The sequence below is a fragment of the Phoenix dactylifera genome, chromosome 17, assembly GCF_009389715.1.
Source record: "Phoenix dactylifera cultivar Barhee BC4 chromosome 17, palm_55x_up_171113_PBpolish2nd_filt_p, whole genome shotgun sequence".
Lineage (NCBI taxonomy): Eukaryota > Viridiplantae > Streptophyta > Magnoliopsida > Arecales > Arecaceae > Phoenix > Phoenix dactylifera.
This window is the reverse complement of record NC_052408.1, coordinates 14,234,642-14,252,202: the sequence shown is the minus strand read 5'-3', so window position 1 is coordinate 14,252,202 and position 17,561 is coordinate 14,234,642. Positions and strand designations below refer to the sequence as shown.

Below are 17,561 nucleotides of genomic sequence, written 5' to 3'. Positions count from 1 at the left end.
ATGGCAGAAACAAAATGATCTAGGAAGATAATCATCCAATCAAATCCATCTCATCCAACCGAGATATCTGATGGAAGGCACCAGCAAATCACACATCCAATATCCTGATTAACGAGGATCCAAGGGTATACAGCCTGGGCTAACAACAGATCTCTACATGATAAAACAATAAAAGGGATTGTAAGTTGGAGGGAAATATAAAAGGAGCTCCATCCCTGCCGCCAAATAGAGAGACGGAGGCTTCCTTCCTACAATATATTTTTCTCAGAACACAAGCAGACCGTCATATCATATATCTACCTATCGTAATTGGGCTTCCAGGGTCGTATTCAGGCAGTGGGAGCTGGCTCTTCCGCCGTGCCTGACTGGGCTTCTGTTGTTGCTGGAGGTGGAGGTTCTTCCTTCGTTGGCTTGGTGCCATTAGCTTTGGCCTCTTTAGTGGGTGCTGCCTGCTTGCTTCCACTGGCTGCTTCTTTAGCTGGGGCTGGTGGGGGAGAGGATTTCATGTGTGGTGGGGGATTGTGTTTGAGTTTGACCAATATCTGGCGCATCCTCGAGACGTCAGTGGGCTTGCCTGGCTTCGGCCCTTGCACAATGGTGATGGACGTCTTTTTCTCTCGCTCTTTCTTTCCCCGCTTCTTCTCAATGCTCGGTAACTCGTGCGGTATCAGCTCCCCAATTGCTTTCCAGTAGTGCTTGTCTGCATTGGCGTGGAACTTCTCTTGATTGGCCAGGAATAGCTGGATCACAGGCGGTACGCAACAAAAATTGCAGCTTTGAAAAAACAGTACAGTGCCCCAAAAAAAATAAAAAGAGTATTGAAACAGCATGATTACTTCATACCTTCTCTCTTTCTCTATTGGTGCTCTTGTTTGTCTCACAGTTTAGTTTCCTTTTCTCATAGAAAGCTCGCTTGTATTCATCAGCTTCAACAATAATTTGGTTCCGTAGCTCCTTTTCCTTCCTTTCTTTCTCCTCCAGAAGGATTGCATTTTGGCTGCTTGCGGTGGTTCGAATTAAAACAACCGTGTCTAATCTTTAACTCCAATATATTCAAACGGAATGCAGTAGGAAAAAGAATTGGGAGAAAAGCTGACATCGTCACTCTAAAGGCACAACTGCTGGTACTCAAACAAAATACAGTGAATCATCCGAGAGGAAAATTAATACATATCATTTTCTTTTTCTGGGATCATATATGGACTGTGAAGACAAGAAGTATATTGATCTAGGTTCAACCTTTTTGATCCAACAAATTCCTCCACAAGATGAAATCTCAGTAAACAATAGCAGGCTAGAATACATTCAACACAAGTCCAAGTCACTAAAAGATAAACACCTAGCAGCCTTTATCAACTACAGATGATCAAATCTACATTAGAATGATCGCAAGTCATCAGGAAACTCAGGTTCATACTATGAATCAGATCAAGCAGCTACTGTCTGGGCTTTGTTCACAGCACATGAAATCCAGACAAGAACCACCATAAACTGTGTATGCATCCACAGAAAAACTACCATAACTTTCATGCTCATCCACCACTAACCTATTTCCCATTCCATCTACTCGCTTACCTGCCTTTCAAGCGTATGTGGACCAAAATCATTTAATAAAAAAGAGCATGCAATACCAGTTATAGCAATGTATGTAAAGATTTTTTAAAAAAAATCTCCAGGTAAGATGCAATTTAGCTGTTTAATAAATGGACTTCAGGGTATATTCAATATCATTCCGCTTTTCAAGACAATACCGATACCATGTTCATCATCCTGACCTTGCAATAAGTAGGCGTAGTTCGACTGCTCCACTATTCTTCCAATGGAGGCAAATTTGTAGTCTACTACTTTATAAAAATTTACCATATATTTGTTTAATTAGCAAAGTTTCCATTGCTATGACTGTTCATAAATTGTGAAAACTGTAGAAGACACTAGAAGTTCTCCAGAATAGTGGTCTACAATCTCAAGAAGGGTTCTAAGGTCAATTTGCCATAATCAAACACTCCAATATCTTTTCATTCTTAATCAATTTAGAGTTGAATATATCCAATACTTAAAATTCTTTAAGATAGGGTTAAATATTCCTCATGACTAATCTTCCTACTAAAGTCTTAAGTAATACAAAACTCTATTGAATATCCAAAAATATTTATTTTAAGGCATGGACTATGTTTTGCAAGATACATGACACCACAATAAGTTTCTGCCAGACTTGGTACGAGAAAACTTTATCTCTGAAACATTTCCTCAGAAAACCATCAAGAAGACAACAATAGTAGTCTCCCTCCCTTAAGTCAAATGATCAGCCTCCCCCTTAATACGATTTTAGGTAACACTCATTTTTTTTAACAAACTATAAATATGACCAGGAAAATGCCCAAAAGGCTGTATCTCTTCCATTAACTAATTAGATCTTACAAATTTTGATCTTTCATTTATTCCTACCTAGCTTACCATCCATCTTGAAAATCATCTGAAGATCTTGAGTCTCCGCATCCCTTTTAAAGGTATGTGCATTTTTCCAATTTCTGAATTTTAATGGGACGATAATGATATGGCTGATGTTTTGAGGGATGCAATACAAGACTACATATCAGTTCACCATTTGGGATTACAAGGCAGATGGTGATTATTGACCGGTGATGTCTCCTTGGTTTTGCATCTTCTCAAGGATATGGGAATTCCAAACAATATCTATTCATCCACACTATAGGTTATTAAGCTCCAGATCAAATCAAAGATTTCTGCTTGTAGCACTACCCCAAGTATCAGATCAACTCTATGTAACATATCTTCCCTTCTTTCCCCTTCACCTGCACCATACAAAATTTGGAGGAACACTCGATAATTGCACTCCTGCACACAAGAATACAACAGGCCACACACACACTAGCTAGCATTTTTAAGATTCATGACATGCCACTCTGTTGACTATAGTTGCCTTGCCCAAATACCTAGCCCTGAATAAAGGGTTGAAATCAAGTTGAGTAGGTTGTAAGCATCATCAAATTGTACTGAAACATACTTTAATCCATACAACTGACCCCATATAGATTAGATAAGGCTTGTGAACCATCATCACTGTCAGGCTTGGTAGGATGCCAATCTGGCCTTGTGAAATCAAAGCAATAAAAGAAAAGCAATAGCTAAGTATGCAGCTTGGAGGATATAGCCAACCTATGTTTCAGGAGCTGTGGAAGGAAACTTGGAAAAAGAAAACTATAAAAAAAATACAGCTAGATAAAAAATGATTCAGAAAATGGCTGCCTTACAATATAAGGATTATTAACAAACATGATAAGAATGATTTCTAGACACTCTCATTCAAACAAGCAATTGACCTTCAGAGAGATGAAATGATTTCTTTTTGAGTATGTCATCTTAATTTTCCAAATACTTTAATCCTATGAGATTGTCTTCATCAAGTGGCTTGAATGGAACAAAATTCCTCACTTCAACCATGACTTATTTGCATCCCTTATCTATCGAAGGCATCATTCATATCGCTTGTACAGACCCAATCCACCACCGAAATACTAAACCAACATGCTCAAGATAGTAATATTTTGTCAGCCACAGAAGAAGTTTAAATTGCTCGCACTTCATTTCATACACTAGTCAATTTTATGGTCCTTCTAACGAATGGATGCATCAAAAGAGTCAATTAAACTTAAAAAAAAAAGTACAATAACAACTCAATTTTCCACACGAACATCCAACTCTCCATTTTGACACATTATAGATGACTGCTAACAGATTTTTATAAAACTCACAATGACCTCCAAAGATCAGATGATGATCATTTAATAACTCATGAAGAACACTACATTTTTAGAGAACATGCGTGGACACTTCTCACAATAAAAATAACAAAACTTTTCCATCCTTCCATTCAAAAAACATATTTTCTCTCATGATTCTAATATAAGTTTGACTCTCCAGAAACAGATTCAACTTCTCACCGCCTTAAAGTCCTTAACAGACAATACTTCATGTACTTCCATTACCAAGTTCCCATGCGAATTTTCTTCCAAAACTGCAGATTTCAAAGTGAACATAATTACTGTGTTTAATATCAAAACTTGAAGGTGATACATATGGAAGAGAGGCTTTGTTATTTATCAGCAAGGGCAAGCCATCTGGTCATCCTCCACAGCCTACAAAGCGCTATCCCATCTATTTGGCACCAACTCCTGCTAGGCAGTAAAACAATCACTCCCCATATTGGAAGGCCCTGTATCAAGGATCTAAGTTCTCCATCATGGTTGGATCTCTAAGTATCAGAATAGCCAATACCAAGCCCAGTCAGCCATAACTTGTTAAAGATTTGATATAGAATTATGACTAGCTCTAATCCGAGTAATAAAGGGTCCTATTTTTTTTTTCAAAAAAAAAAAAAGCAAACTTGCTCTAGTGATTAAACATGAAATGCTAATATATAAGGTTCGCCATTGGGCTTAGGTTTCAAGATCAAAGGAACTATATAAATTTATATATGGCCCTCAACCACTGTTCGGTCAAATTACAGACACCCAACCCCTGAACTAAGCCTTCAAGAGCACCACCAGGCACCAAGAAATGCCTACTATAACTTTTTGAGTGATGATATATACCTTGACAACACTCTTGTAGAAAACCCACCAACCAACTGGTAACATAACCCTTCTCTTCCTAGATGCAGATTACTTAACTCTAACTCATGAGACTGCGGGTGTTCATGTCATTACTCATAAAAGTGCATGTAGTCAGTGCAAACAGGAAGCAAAGTTTACTAACAAATCATGAAACCGTAAAAGCTCGTGATATCCTCGATGCTATGAAGCTAAGTTTATTGATAATTCATGGAACAGTAAGCGCCCGTGTCATCCTCTAAGCTACGAGTGCTACGTGCATCAAGCAAAGAGACGATCGATTTCTGTACGTATAGAAAAGCCCTGATCCAAGAAAAACAAAACTCAAGATCTTGAAAGAAAATCAGCTGTAAAACCTGGATCACAAAAATATCAATTTCTTGGGTTTGTTACCATGAAGGACGAACAGAAAACAACAGATCTAAGCAAAATCAAATCAAATGTCAGACCCGATCATGAAGACATATATCACCAAGAACTATATGTTCAAACAAATCAACACGATTCAAGGAAAGTATGAACGAAAGATAGCATCATAAGAGCAGATCCGTGAAAATAGAGGCCTCACCGACGCCACTCCCGCAGGATAAACCCCTCCTCCGGCTGCATCTCGTCCGGGGACGGAAGGATCGGACTGTCAGTAGCAAATACCCCCCCGTGATCCGCCACCTCGTAGGCCTTCCCGTTTGATTCCGGCATCGAGAACGAGGAAGGCGTGGAGGCGAAGTCCGGGTGAGGAGCCGGGGGGCGGTAGCCGAAGCCCTCGGGGGAGGGAGGGAAGTTGCCGTCCCCGAAGACGTGGCGGACGGGGACATCATCGTCGCCGCCATCGAAGGCCTCGGAGTCAGCGCCGACTCCGCCGCCGTGAAAGCCTGCGGCGGGGGAGTCGTCGGCGGCGTCCTTGGAGTCCTCGTCGGCGGCGAAGGAGGAGTAGGCGTCGAAGCGCTGGGAGGGGAGGCGGGGGTCGTATCCGATGTAGCCGTCGTCGTCGAAAGGGCGGGCGGATCCCCTCACCACCTCCTCGCCGTCGTTGCCAAAGGCGTCGAAAGAGGAAGCCATCTCTCGCCCTCTTTCTTTCCTCTTTCTTGCCCGCTGGGAGGTCGGTGGAAGAAACGGGGCGACAGACGGTCTGGTGATATTTATAAGTGCGGGCTGAGTGACCAAACAGCCCTTCTGATATTTAAGAGGCGACTGGTGAGGAGGTAATGCGTCCTCACTCCTCATTAGCAGCCGATGTGGGAGGAAAATAAAAATTTCTATTAAAACAATTTTTTTTAAAGAGGATAATGATAATATTTAATGGTTTACTAATAATATAAATATATATAAAAAATTCAATTTCCAAGATTCAGCTGCAAGATGAGGTCACGAAAAACGCCAATTTTGTGAACTAATCTGATTTATACTGAATCTTGGCTTCAGCTTACCCTCTTTTTTTTTTGTAGAAATTTGTTATTAAATGCATGCTTCAATAGTGTAGGTTTACACACAAGAAACCACCTCTAGAACTTCCCTAGCATTTCAAAGACCAGAGAGTTGCATGAACTAGTAACACATCAAAGCTAAGAAACTTGAGAACTCCACAGTAGAAGGAAATGAGGTGAAGTCTTGAACATGGAACTTAATACATGTGTTTTTCTTTTTTTATGTAGCTGGTGAAGTAGCTGAATATCATGGATCTTTAATCAATTTGAGGAAAAAGAAGAATATGAATTAAATTGGTTGGAAGAGAGAGCTGATCCTGAAAAGCAAAACCGAGATTGAGACACAATTAAGTTGGATCCATAACATGTCAATATGCAGCAATTTCATGAATTAAAATCACAAATAGATCTGTCTTGTTCTTTAAGAGGAGCAATACAAGCTGATGGTTCAGATAAAATTTGCAGGATGCTTTGAGAAGCAGGTGCGCAACCTTCCACAAGGTTTTCTTAGAAGGAGTTCTTAAGAAACCTCATGGGGGTGCCTTATCTGTCTCTCACTAGAAAGTAAAATTAGATGAATAACAGATGGGCATATAGGCAGACACATAGGAAATATCTCATGCATTGCTCCGCTGTCGACATTTTTTATTTTCACATTATGGGGATAAAATTAGAGAAATGCACTAGTTTTACAAAATGAATTCAATATCTTTTTGATTTGTTGCAAATTGCAAGGCCAATCCAAGAGGGCCAACCATTACAAACTGACTTCAAAAGTTTGCCACGCCTACATTACCCAATCCGATGTATTTGATTCTTAATTCTAATATTACTTGGGTTGAGACGGGCCTGGTCATGTTGATTTGGCTTAGGAATCAGGTCGACCAAAGCGAGCTTAGGTTATGTCAGCTTGCTTAGATAAGGCTTGATCCAAGTTGAATGAAACATAGCCTTAATTTTGGTTGGATTGTGTTAAAGAGAAGTAATTTATGGGTTGATGTTGACTAACCAAACCTACTTGAGTAGTGTATTGACCAACCATAATCAACATACAACATGGGTTGAGCCAGATCAGACTCAAGTTGGTCCGAACCGAGTTGAACACTGGAACAACATAAGCTGACAAGGAAAATGCTGAAACTGCACAGAAGTTCCCCAAACATAACGCTAACATGGAAGGAAAGAACAGGACATTTACCGAAAAACAGAAAACCTACCAATCTTTATAAGCTGATCGCCGCCATGAATCGCATCATATCCTCCTGTCATGCATGTCAAACCAGAACTAAGCAAGGATAAGTCTAGCATGCAATAGCATTGCTCAACCAATGAAGAATGCCAAGAATGAATTTAGTTCTGCCATTACCAATTTTTAGTACATTTCCTAAAGAAAATAATGATTTTGGAATGGGGAATAATCTTGATAGTATGTAGCAGATTCAATACAAGGAACCATTATTTGGACCAGACAAATTTTTACTAACCAAATGCTGTAGCATTTCTATGACCAATATATGTCAGAAATTGCAGTTTTAAATTTAGCGTCTAACAAGAGATAACAAAAGAATAAATTAAAGGAAGTTGCTAATATCTGGTTACTGAAGCATGAAAAGCAGTAGCCTGGAACATGCTCATAACTCATAAGTAAGCTTCTTTACGTTTACAAGTTTCATGATATCTTGCCCAAATACCGAGAAATAAATCATAGGATCATTCTGTCACTAAGAAAAAATTTGAAGTTTGCTAGAAGCTGGCAGGTTAAGTTTTGACTCCTCATTTGACCCACAATGCTTCATTGCATTAAATATTACCCCGTCTTAGACTTTGATGTTTGGACTTTGTAAAACTAAATTAAAGCATTCTTTCTCCTTTTTCAACACTTTTCTTTCAACTTACCACCTTTTTCCCACAGAGAGGTATATAAAGTAACACGAAGCTCTCGTTATAAACAACAAAAAATAGGATTACAATCAAATTAGAAGAATTGCACATTCAATATTTCATTCATAGATTTGCTATTAATTCGTTAACTTGGCTAGTTACACTTTTCTGAATGGACTCAAATGGAATGTGTGCCATGACCTCAGCTCCGAATGAGAAGACTAGAGCATCTCTTGCTGTTTGCAAATCCACCCCTTGCCCGAAAATAAAAGAGTTGGCCTTCTTCAAGGTCACTAATAGCAGCTCCATGAGAACATTCGACATCATCAGCAATGATTAGCAGGTTAGGTTTACATTTGCAGTTGCCCAAGAGGCCAAGAGGAGGGTTCTTGTCAGCTGCCAAGCATCAGTTTGCTGTGCAAATCTGTAAAATGCAAAATTTCAGATCTGAAAATGAAGCTTTTAACAATAAATTGACACATTTGGGTACGAAAAGAAGATATGTTTTGTATGGTTGATGACTACCCCCTGAGAAGTATCTTAGCATGGTCATAATAAATAAAAAATAAAAAAGGAGCTATAAATTTCTCTACCAATAACATATGGAACAAATTCAAAAATTAATAAACGGGATGCTCAAAGGCATATCAGATTTACTATCATTTATAAGCTAAAAGGTTAGGTTCAAGTTATACTGAGTGTAACACTCAGGGCCGGCCCAACCCTTAGGCAACTGAGGCGGTCGCCTAAGGCTCCGGCCCAAAGAAGGCCCACCGCAGGAAATGCCTCAAAGACAAAATGGAAAAAAAAGGCCCCCTGTGAATTCGCCTTAGGCCGGCCCACTGTAGGGAAGGCCTCAAAGACAAAACGGCCTTAGGCCCCCAAATACATTGGGCCGCTCCTGGTAACACTTGTAAAGTTGCACCTTTTTTGAATTGAACGATGAAAGCACCATATCAATTATCCGAGCCGATGGATATGATATATTACCTTTAAACTACTTGCACACTATATGATTTAGAGACCTCTACCTATGCATCAAGTGGTAAGAAATTGGACAGTTTAAATAACACGAAATAATATATGTTTTTTGACCACGTGAAACATAAAGTAGGGGTCTCTAATCATATGATGCTTAGTGTGTAAGCAAGTTAGAGATAGTAGTCACATGCAATGGGTTGTTTCATCAATATGAGACCCCCATCGTCCAATTCAAAAACTATGCAACTCCATAAGGGTCACACCAAGAGTTACACCAGGTGTAACTTGGTCGTGCCCTAAGCAAAAATATATAGTCACATTTTAGAGCTTCCGAAGTGGCATTTTTCATAGCATAGAATTCTTGAGAAACTCTCCACTAAGTTCCAGGGAAGCTTCTGAAACATGAACATATTTAGAAAGTTGCCGGGAATATGAAGTTGATACCTGTTGACCTCAATGTTTCCATCAAATACAGCCTGCCCTGAAGAATGGGATACGATGCACTTGTGAAGTTGCCGGGAATATCCTCTAGGATGATCCAGGACTAATCTGCTATGCAGATCTTGCGTCTGATTGCTTTGAGATACATGAAATGCTGTCGGTTCTGTCACAGTGTCAGGGCCCAGTTGCAAGAAAATGGAGATTATGCCTGCTTAGCCTTCCACCAGTACTTATCTCAATGAGCTCATAGGAACTAGATAATTCCTGCAAATATCAATGCACAGTTAATCCCCAACAGTTACTACAGAAATTTAAAGATCTTCAATTTTGATGCCATCAAAAAACCAACAGGAAAGCTTGATCACCAACTCTCCTCCTTCCCTTGATACGCAGCAGGTGCATTAACAACCTGAATCACTATTCTGGTTCTTCCAATGTTAAAGTTTACTACTTTAACATATTAACCCTTACTTTCTAAGGGCTACATACATACAACACTATGAACACCAATGAAAGCTGTAGGAAGAATGAGACCTATTTCACAGTCAGAGCTTATACTTTTACAGTATTCCATCAGCCAAACATCAATAATCCACCATTCATTTAAGGCTATCAACATAACTTTGCCGCCCCCCATGTTGAAAATTTCAATGCCCATTTAATTTCCACAGAATGATGGTCTTACATATTTCCAACAAGAAAATCAGAATGTAATCAGCCATCACAAAAATAAAAGCAATCCAGCATGACACAACACAAAAGGATATTATTACGGCAAAACACAAGATTGGATTTTTTTTCCCCTTTTTGAGTATTATTTTAGTTTTCTAAAATAATTATATAGCTGGAAGAGCAAATAACTCATTTTGGCCAAAAGCTCTTATACAAAGCCCCAAATCCTTTTTCAGATAAAAAGCTTTTAGATAATCAGCATCTCTTTTTTTCTATGTATAGGAAAAAGGGGGTTGTGGCCCCCAATAAAGACCACCGAAAGAAAGAAAGAAACAGAGAGAACACAATGCAGACAACAAACAAGATCTAACAAACCATCCCATCCACTATGGATAATCAGCATATCTTTGAACACGGTTCTCGAAACTAGATTACCTGCAGCAACCAACCCATGAAGGTTCTCAAGAAACTAATTTGCAAGCCAAGAAAAGATTATCAAATTTAGGACATGATTCCAACTCGATAGCGACTCGCATTTTTCAACCTTTTAATTTAATAACCTTTACTTAACATTGAATATTTTGCAAATTCATGATTAAAGTTTGCAACTTATAATGGCCTGCCCCATGCAATGTCACTCGATATTCTTCCAGAGACTGCACTGCTTCCCTCCAAAGCAAGATTAATCAATAACTAAAGAACTACAAATCTAAACATACATCATTAAGCTTGAAGATCACAAAGCACTATCTTTCAGATATAAAACCAATTGAATTCTGAAGAATAAATTTAACCATAATGGCGTGCAAGAAGTCACCTGCCGAGCAAGAGTCCACTTGATATGAACTGCATTCACCGACTGCCTCTGCACATAAGAACGGGACACCTTGGCACCCTCCTTGATCACAATCTCCATCACCGAGTTAGCCCAGTAGCACCTCTCCCTCCCTCCCGACCCCCGAGTGCTCCTCCACGATCGCAAGCTCCGCCCCTTTCTCCACCACAATCAAAACCCTCGGATTCGACACCGACAACCGCTGCGACCCGATTTCATCCCCCTCGGAGTAGCAGAGCCGAACATGAGTTGGCTCGTCAACGACTCGCACCCGGCCGGGATGTAAATCACGGTGATATCGGGGGCGCCGACGCCGTTCAAGTCCCAGAACAGGTCTCGATCTTGGAATTCGTCGGCGGAGGCGAGGGCGGCGAGGAGGCGGTCGTAGAGGGCACCCGGGGGGGCGGCGGAGACGCTGCCCGCGAAGGCGCCAGCAGGGACGAAGGAGAGGCGGGAGAGGAGGAGGCAAAGTGGCCGTCAACGAGGGATATGAGATTGGGGGAAAGAGAATCGAGGGAGGAGGAGGGGAGGGAGGGGGTGGGGCGGGGAGGATGGAGGAGTTTTTGAGAAAGGAGGTGTCGGTGAACCGAAAGGGACCGTCTTTGGAGGAGGGCCAGAAGCGGGAGAGGAGGAAGTGGGAGGAGGAGTCGTGAAGTTAGATATGGAAAAAAAATTTAAATATCTGACTAATATCCATATGCCTATATGTATTCCACAAAGAAAAATAATATAAACATAAATAAACAACAATTCTGTTTTTATTTATAATTCTGTTTAATTTTATATAGCAGTAATAATTTTTTTTAAAAAATAATTGACAATATCAATATATTGTTAATTTAGGCTTATCTTTTACTTAATAATATTTTTTATTCTATAGTAATAAAATTTAATTATTCAATTTATATCGAATTTATATTCATAATTCCAATATGTGATTTGTATTCATATCCACTTAAAATAAATATGAATATAAATTTTTACATCTAACTAATATTTACATCCATATCTGCATTCGTCAAACAAAACAAATAGCGATATAAATATAAAATTTCTCATAAAAATGGGTCTCCATTGAATATAAATTGATTTTATATTTTATTATGTTATATAGGCTAAATTATTATCTGAATAAATACTTAAAGAATCCAAAATTAATTTATCATCATATTGTTAATTTGGGTCACGTTGTCTGAGCTATGCGGTGCAATAAATATTAGTGTAAGCCTGAATTGGTTAATAAGCTCTTTGATGGGTAGACTTATTAATATTATATTATTGGGAATAAGTTTCCACTTCACTCCTATATCTATTGGTATGAGATTCTAGAATATCCTGGATCGTACATTCTTAGAAAATACCTATCCCATTAATAAGGCAGACATCAAAGAAGAGAATGATAGAAAAATCTATCTATCCTTGTATTTCTTCTTCCAAAAGAATCTCAATGTATGCCTTGGTCTTTTTTCTTTTTTTTTTCCGCGCCCTATGCTTCTCTAAGTTGATCATGAAAATCAGTAACTAAAGCAATCCTTATCCGATTCGACTTTAGCCTTACATCATATTACTATGTGTACAATTTTCGTACCAAAAACTTTCCCACCACCATTGGCATTCCGAACAGTGTTAGAGGACCGACCAGACTACCAAAAGGATTGTGTTATAAAGCACAGCATGTAACTGATCAGGTACCATTTCGGCACGTTTATCTAGATAAGGCCCTTCCTCAAAATAACTAATGTCATGGAGATTTTTTTTTTTCTGATAGAAACATTATGGAGATTGAAATCTTGCATTCGAGGAATCTTATCAAACTTTTTTATAAAAAAAAATGAAAAAAATAAGGCTAAGAGATTTATAAGCTCATAGAAGCCCACATCATCCTTTTGTTCAGCTTTAAATGGTGAATTATCACTAAAATATGAGTTACAACTCTCTGATATAATATTAGTACATCTCTATATATATAAATATTATACAAGCTTTTATAAGAAGAGAAGATGGTTCCATGGATTCCTGCAAAGTTTTACTCTTGAGGTCCATCTTCACGTAATCGACTGTAGGAACTTCCATTTTATCTAAATATATTTTTTTGAGATGACATTATATGGTAAATTAAAGTAGGCTACTTACGAAAAATATTGAGTGAGGTATAGACTAAAACCTCCTCCAACCATAAATATCTCTAGATCCAGACTAATAGCCACACTACCAATCATAATAAATTATCTTCAAATACAAATACTGGATTTCAGACGAACATGCATCATCAAAACTCAAGGTGGGAGGAAGAACTTGGCATTTCAACAACTTTGATCCTTTTGATTAGGGGCCTTACATGAAAATTCTACTTGGGGTTCTAATTTTATCATTCATTTGTTTGCTCCCGAACACAATTTCCTACAATTCGGTAATGCCACTCTTCCTTGAAAAACGAAGGCTGGTATGGTTGGTGCAGGTCTAATGGTTTCCCAAAGGCAAAGGGGCACGGTTAATTTTGGCCCACTGGATGGTTGAAGCAATAAGTTCCACTAGAGCAAAATGTCATGGAAATATTATTGCTTTTGGATTTAAGAACAACTTGCGTCATCATTTGAATACCGTTTTTAAAGTCCCAAATGTATCGTGCATAGCACCCAAATGTTCTATTGGAAAATTTCTCATCTAGGGTGGTTGAATCCTGTCAAATTCTATCCACCATTTCTCTGAATCCCAGTATGCCAGTCATCTCTGTACGCCCTATGGTGGCATTTGGTTATCCAAATAGAAATATCAAGATGATCTTAGATCGTCGATGATTCTTATCTCGAAATAATCTGATCCCAACAATCTAAGATCACTGTATTTGGTATGCTACATTTCAATAATTAAAGATTTTTAGGTATCCACGAGTATTCTGTTTGATATTTCATAAAAATCCAAGATCAATGACCATTAAAATATATTTCATAAAAATATGTTTATTAATCATATAAAATATATTATAACAAATTATTAATATATTTCATAAAAAATATATATTTATTAATCTTATAAATTATTAATGCTATAAAGATATATTAATTGTTATTATAGAACTAATATATTTTCATTTATACTTATAATATATTATTTTTAATACTAATATTTATTTTGAATAAAAAATAAGGCAAATAGAAGTAATATAATAAATAATTTTATTATAAAAATATAAAGTATAATAATATATTTCTATTATAATTCAATTATATATTCTAATATAATATATATCATTATAAATATAGTATATATAATATCGAATGGTATATTGATATACCATTTTTTTTCGTTACACTTAGGAGTATTTTTATCCTCAAATTTTAACCCAAAATCACTACTTAGATTTCCGATCTCAAGCACAAGTATCCTATTATTAGGTTTGATGGTAATTTGAGAAATTGAGGTGATTGGAGATCCCTATCGCATAGAATGATTATAGTATCACCAAACATGATGATCTCATGATGTACACCCATTCATCCTTGGGATCAACACTCCATGCAAAACGCCTCCTGCATGCACAAATTGACTCCCAACATCTATTCTTATCCATTCGAGCGAGTGACAAGGTAAAACTGGCCCAACTCTTAAGCGACTGAGACAGTCGCCTAAGGTCCCGGCTCAAAGAAGCTCACCACAGGATAGGCCTCAAAGACAAAACAAAAAGAAAAAATGTCTTTCTTAGTAAGTTTGCCTAAGGCCGACCTATTGTAGAGAAGGCACGGAAAGGAAAGAGGCTTATCTTAGTGAGTTCACCTTAGGGCTCGTTTGGTTCGTAGAAAGCATTTTCCCTCCTAGAAATATGATTTCTGGAAAGCAGATTTTTAGGAAGAAGATTCCTGGAAAAATACTTTTGGCATGTTTGGTTGACCATGGGAAAGTATCAAAGTAATAGATTTTCAGAGTGCTTATATTTAGTGGACCATCCACTTTTTTGGAAAAGTTATGTGTAATTCTTATTATACCCTTAATAAAAATTAGGTCTTTAATGCCTTTTTAATGCTGAAGGGTCTTTTTGGAAAAAAAATAAAAATGAAGTAATTCCCGGCTCATGGAAAAGTAACTTTTGCATGTTTCTCATGGAAAAGACTTTTTCATGAAATATGGAAATCATATTTTCATGAAAATACAACTTTTTCATTTCTTTCCTTTGAAAACTCCAACCATATAAAAGACATCTCATTACTTTTTTCGTTGACCACACTTTCTCCCTTTCTTTTCCTGCAAACCAAATAAACCCTTAGAGTATTAGATCTCAGACCTTCGAATGTATTGAGGTGCTATTGTGAGAAGGTTAACCGGGCGCTTGGTTGGTTTGATGGTCCTGCTCCCCGTGGCCAACCCAAGTGGGCCAACACCGTTCGGAGGCTTCCATCTATTAGTTTAATCCACCTTCCTTGACAGCCTGGCTGAGCAAATGCTTCTTTGCGCGCGAGCATGCACGGAAAAGCTGCGGCCAAAACGAAAGAGGCTCCTACGCCGGGCCGGACCACACCTTTGAAAACGAGTACGACTGTTCGTGCTCGATGACAGCCATGTTTTTTCTTTTTGTTATTTTTTATTTGGTGAGTAAGGCGTTACAATCCGCGTTACATGTATAACACTGGCTTGTGTCTCAGACGTCGCATGCTGCCACATCAGAATGATCACCAGCCTGTGACCGTGCAGGTATCGAGCTTTTTCACATTTATATAAAAAAACCTAATAATACTGTAGATGACTAACCATGCTAAATTTACATTATGAAATTTTTCTACATATCTTCAGATTTTTTTTAATATTTTATTTTCTGATTTGGTGGATACATTTACACTCATTTTAGATAATTAGTTTATCTATTTTATTAATTTATTAAAAAAAGAAGAGAGAGGGCGACACCACTAATAGGCATCGAGAAATAATGATTTTTTGGAAGCTATAAAATATGCCCCAAAAGCTTGCACATAGTGCAGAACTCTCTTCAACAAATTGCATCCATCGCCAATCCACTTTGGTTCTTATAAAGATCCTAATCTTCCATTAGATATCTCTCTCTTACCAAATTTATTGCTACCAAATGCCACTCCATTCACTTGCCATGAGGTGATTGAAGATTGGTGCAGTACGCAAGGCTAGATGGATGTTAGATCTTGGTGTAATTTAGCCATTCATTTGTCTTTAGCATTTTAATTACAAAAATGGGGAAAAAAAATCTCTTAGGGTGCTTATCATTCATTCAAAATGTTCTCCATACACATGCAATGACTGCTAATATGCATTGGTTCGTGGCATCAATTCATCCGAGTTAAAATACGAATTCATTTTATTCAAAGATATATTATCCTTATAGATCCAGGGTTTAGGGTTTACAACATTCATATCAAAATTTATCTTGATTGATAGGATAACGTTTAGGGTTACAACAATCCATGTCGATGTTGATTGAATAAATTGTAGGTACACCGGCCGATCACCTATCAAATCAATACGAGGTTTATCGGGCTAATATGGCAATTGAGGATTAGCGAAATACATGAGCTAGTTGATGGTGTTAATTAGGTCGTGCCTGCCGCTGAGCTAATCACCTACTTTCATATTAGATCAATAGGCAGATTATCTGTAGCTTTCTCCTAAATTACGTGTCAAACACTAGCCAACGCAAAGAAACTGGTAAGATCACACAGAATCTCTGTCTCAGGATTGGCACCAGCCGACACAGAGAAAGGACCACGAATAGGGACACCGCATGGGCGCGTGGCTACCAGCCGGAAAAAAAGGACGGGCCCCACCTTGCGCTACTCTAAAACGTGGGGTCTTAGATCTGCTGTGAACGGGAACGGCATAATAGTCTCGTGATGGCTGATGCGGACGCCACCGAGACGAGACAAAATAATACCCAAACAGCACTCGTGTCATCTACTTGGAGCCGCATTCTTCGTCCAAAGCGCGATTTTTGATGGTACCAGGACAAACTACTGCCCTTCGGTGTCAACATGAAATAAAAGCATTTTTGTTCTTTCTTATTCTAGTTATTCCACCCAAACAATCACTTTTGCTCTGTTTTTTTTTTAAAAGAAGGGATGTGATAAAAAATTTTGTGGATTAAATGCATTAATGTGATGCAATAGTTTATCCTGATTAATTCTTCATTTCTTCTCTAGAAGGAAAAAAAAAAGGGATCAGCTGACCCATTTAACCCATTTCACTATCTTTGAACCAAATGACGGATGGATCGAGATGGTCATCAATTTCTTGTGCTTAAGTCAATTAAGCAAGGCAGAAAGGTTAACATAATCAAATGGAGACTCCAGAAAAAAGCTCACAGTTGAAGCGCGATTCATTTGTCATGAGAGGTTGTGATTAGAGATATTGTGGGAGAGCCGGTTGCTCTCGATTGAGAGGGAGCCAAGTTGGGTGAGGTTGTCGAATGCGAATGAGATCTTACTATAAAAGTCACGGCTGCTAAGATTAAGATGCACCGGCTTGTTAAAGGGAGAGCAAGCTTATAGGGATCGGAGGGTCCACCTCTAACATGCTAGTGGGGAGCAAAATGGTAATCATCCTCGAACTCTATTGGCGAGTTGTCCTTGTGGATCGATGTAGGAATCAGGAGTCGCTCGATGCTTTGGATCATACTATTTGGGCGAACTTGAGTATTGGATATGATCATCGAAAAGCTGAGGTGCAAGCCTATATCAT

General features: G+C 38.3%; 1 protein-coding gene and 1 pseudogene across 1 annotated transcript; both read right to left on the bottom strand.

The window, feature by feature from the left end:
* Positions 1-66: 66 nt before the first annotated feature.
* On the bottom strand, positions 67-5,806 carry LOC103716209 (clathrin light chain 2-like). The gene is made up of 3 exons (XM_039115140.1): positions 5,200-5,806; positions 844-997; positions 67-740 (listed from the first exon to the last, which is right to left on the bottom strand). Exons 1-3 carry the CDS (start codon positions 5,688-5,690, stop codon positions 330-332), a joined length of 1,056 nt encoding a protein of 351 aa, XP_038971068.1. The 5' UTR covers positions 5,691-5,806; the 3' UTR covers positions 67-329.
* A 256-nt stretch (positions 5,807-6,062) lies between these two features.
* Positions 6,063-11,520, bottom strand: LOC103718529 (annotated as a pseudogene).
* Positions 11,521-17,561: the final 6,041 nt, after the last annotated feature.

Coding starts and splice junctions, on each gene's coding strand:
- LOC103716209 (XM_039115140.1), bottom strand. CDS start 5,690: ATGGCTTCCTCTTTCGACGCCTTTGGCAACGACGGCGAGGAGGTGGTG. Junction 998..5,199: donor ATCCTGCGGGAGTGGCGTCG/GTGAGGCCTCTA, acceptor CACCGCAAGCAG/CCAAAATGCAATCCTTCTGG. Junction 741..843: donor CCAATAGAGAAAGAGAGAAG/GTATGAAGTAAT, acceptor CCTGTGATCCAG/CTATTCCTGGCCAATCAAGA.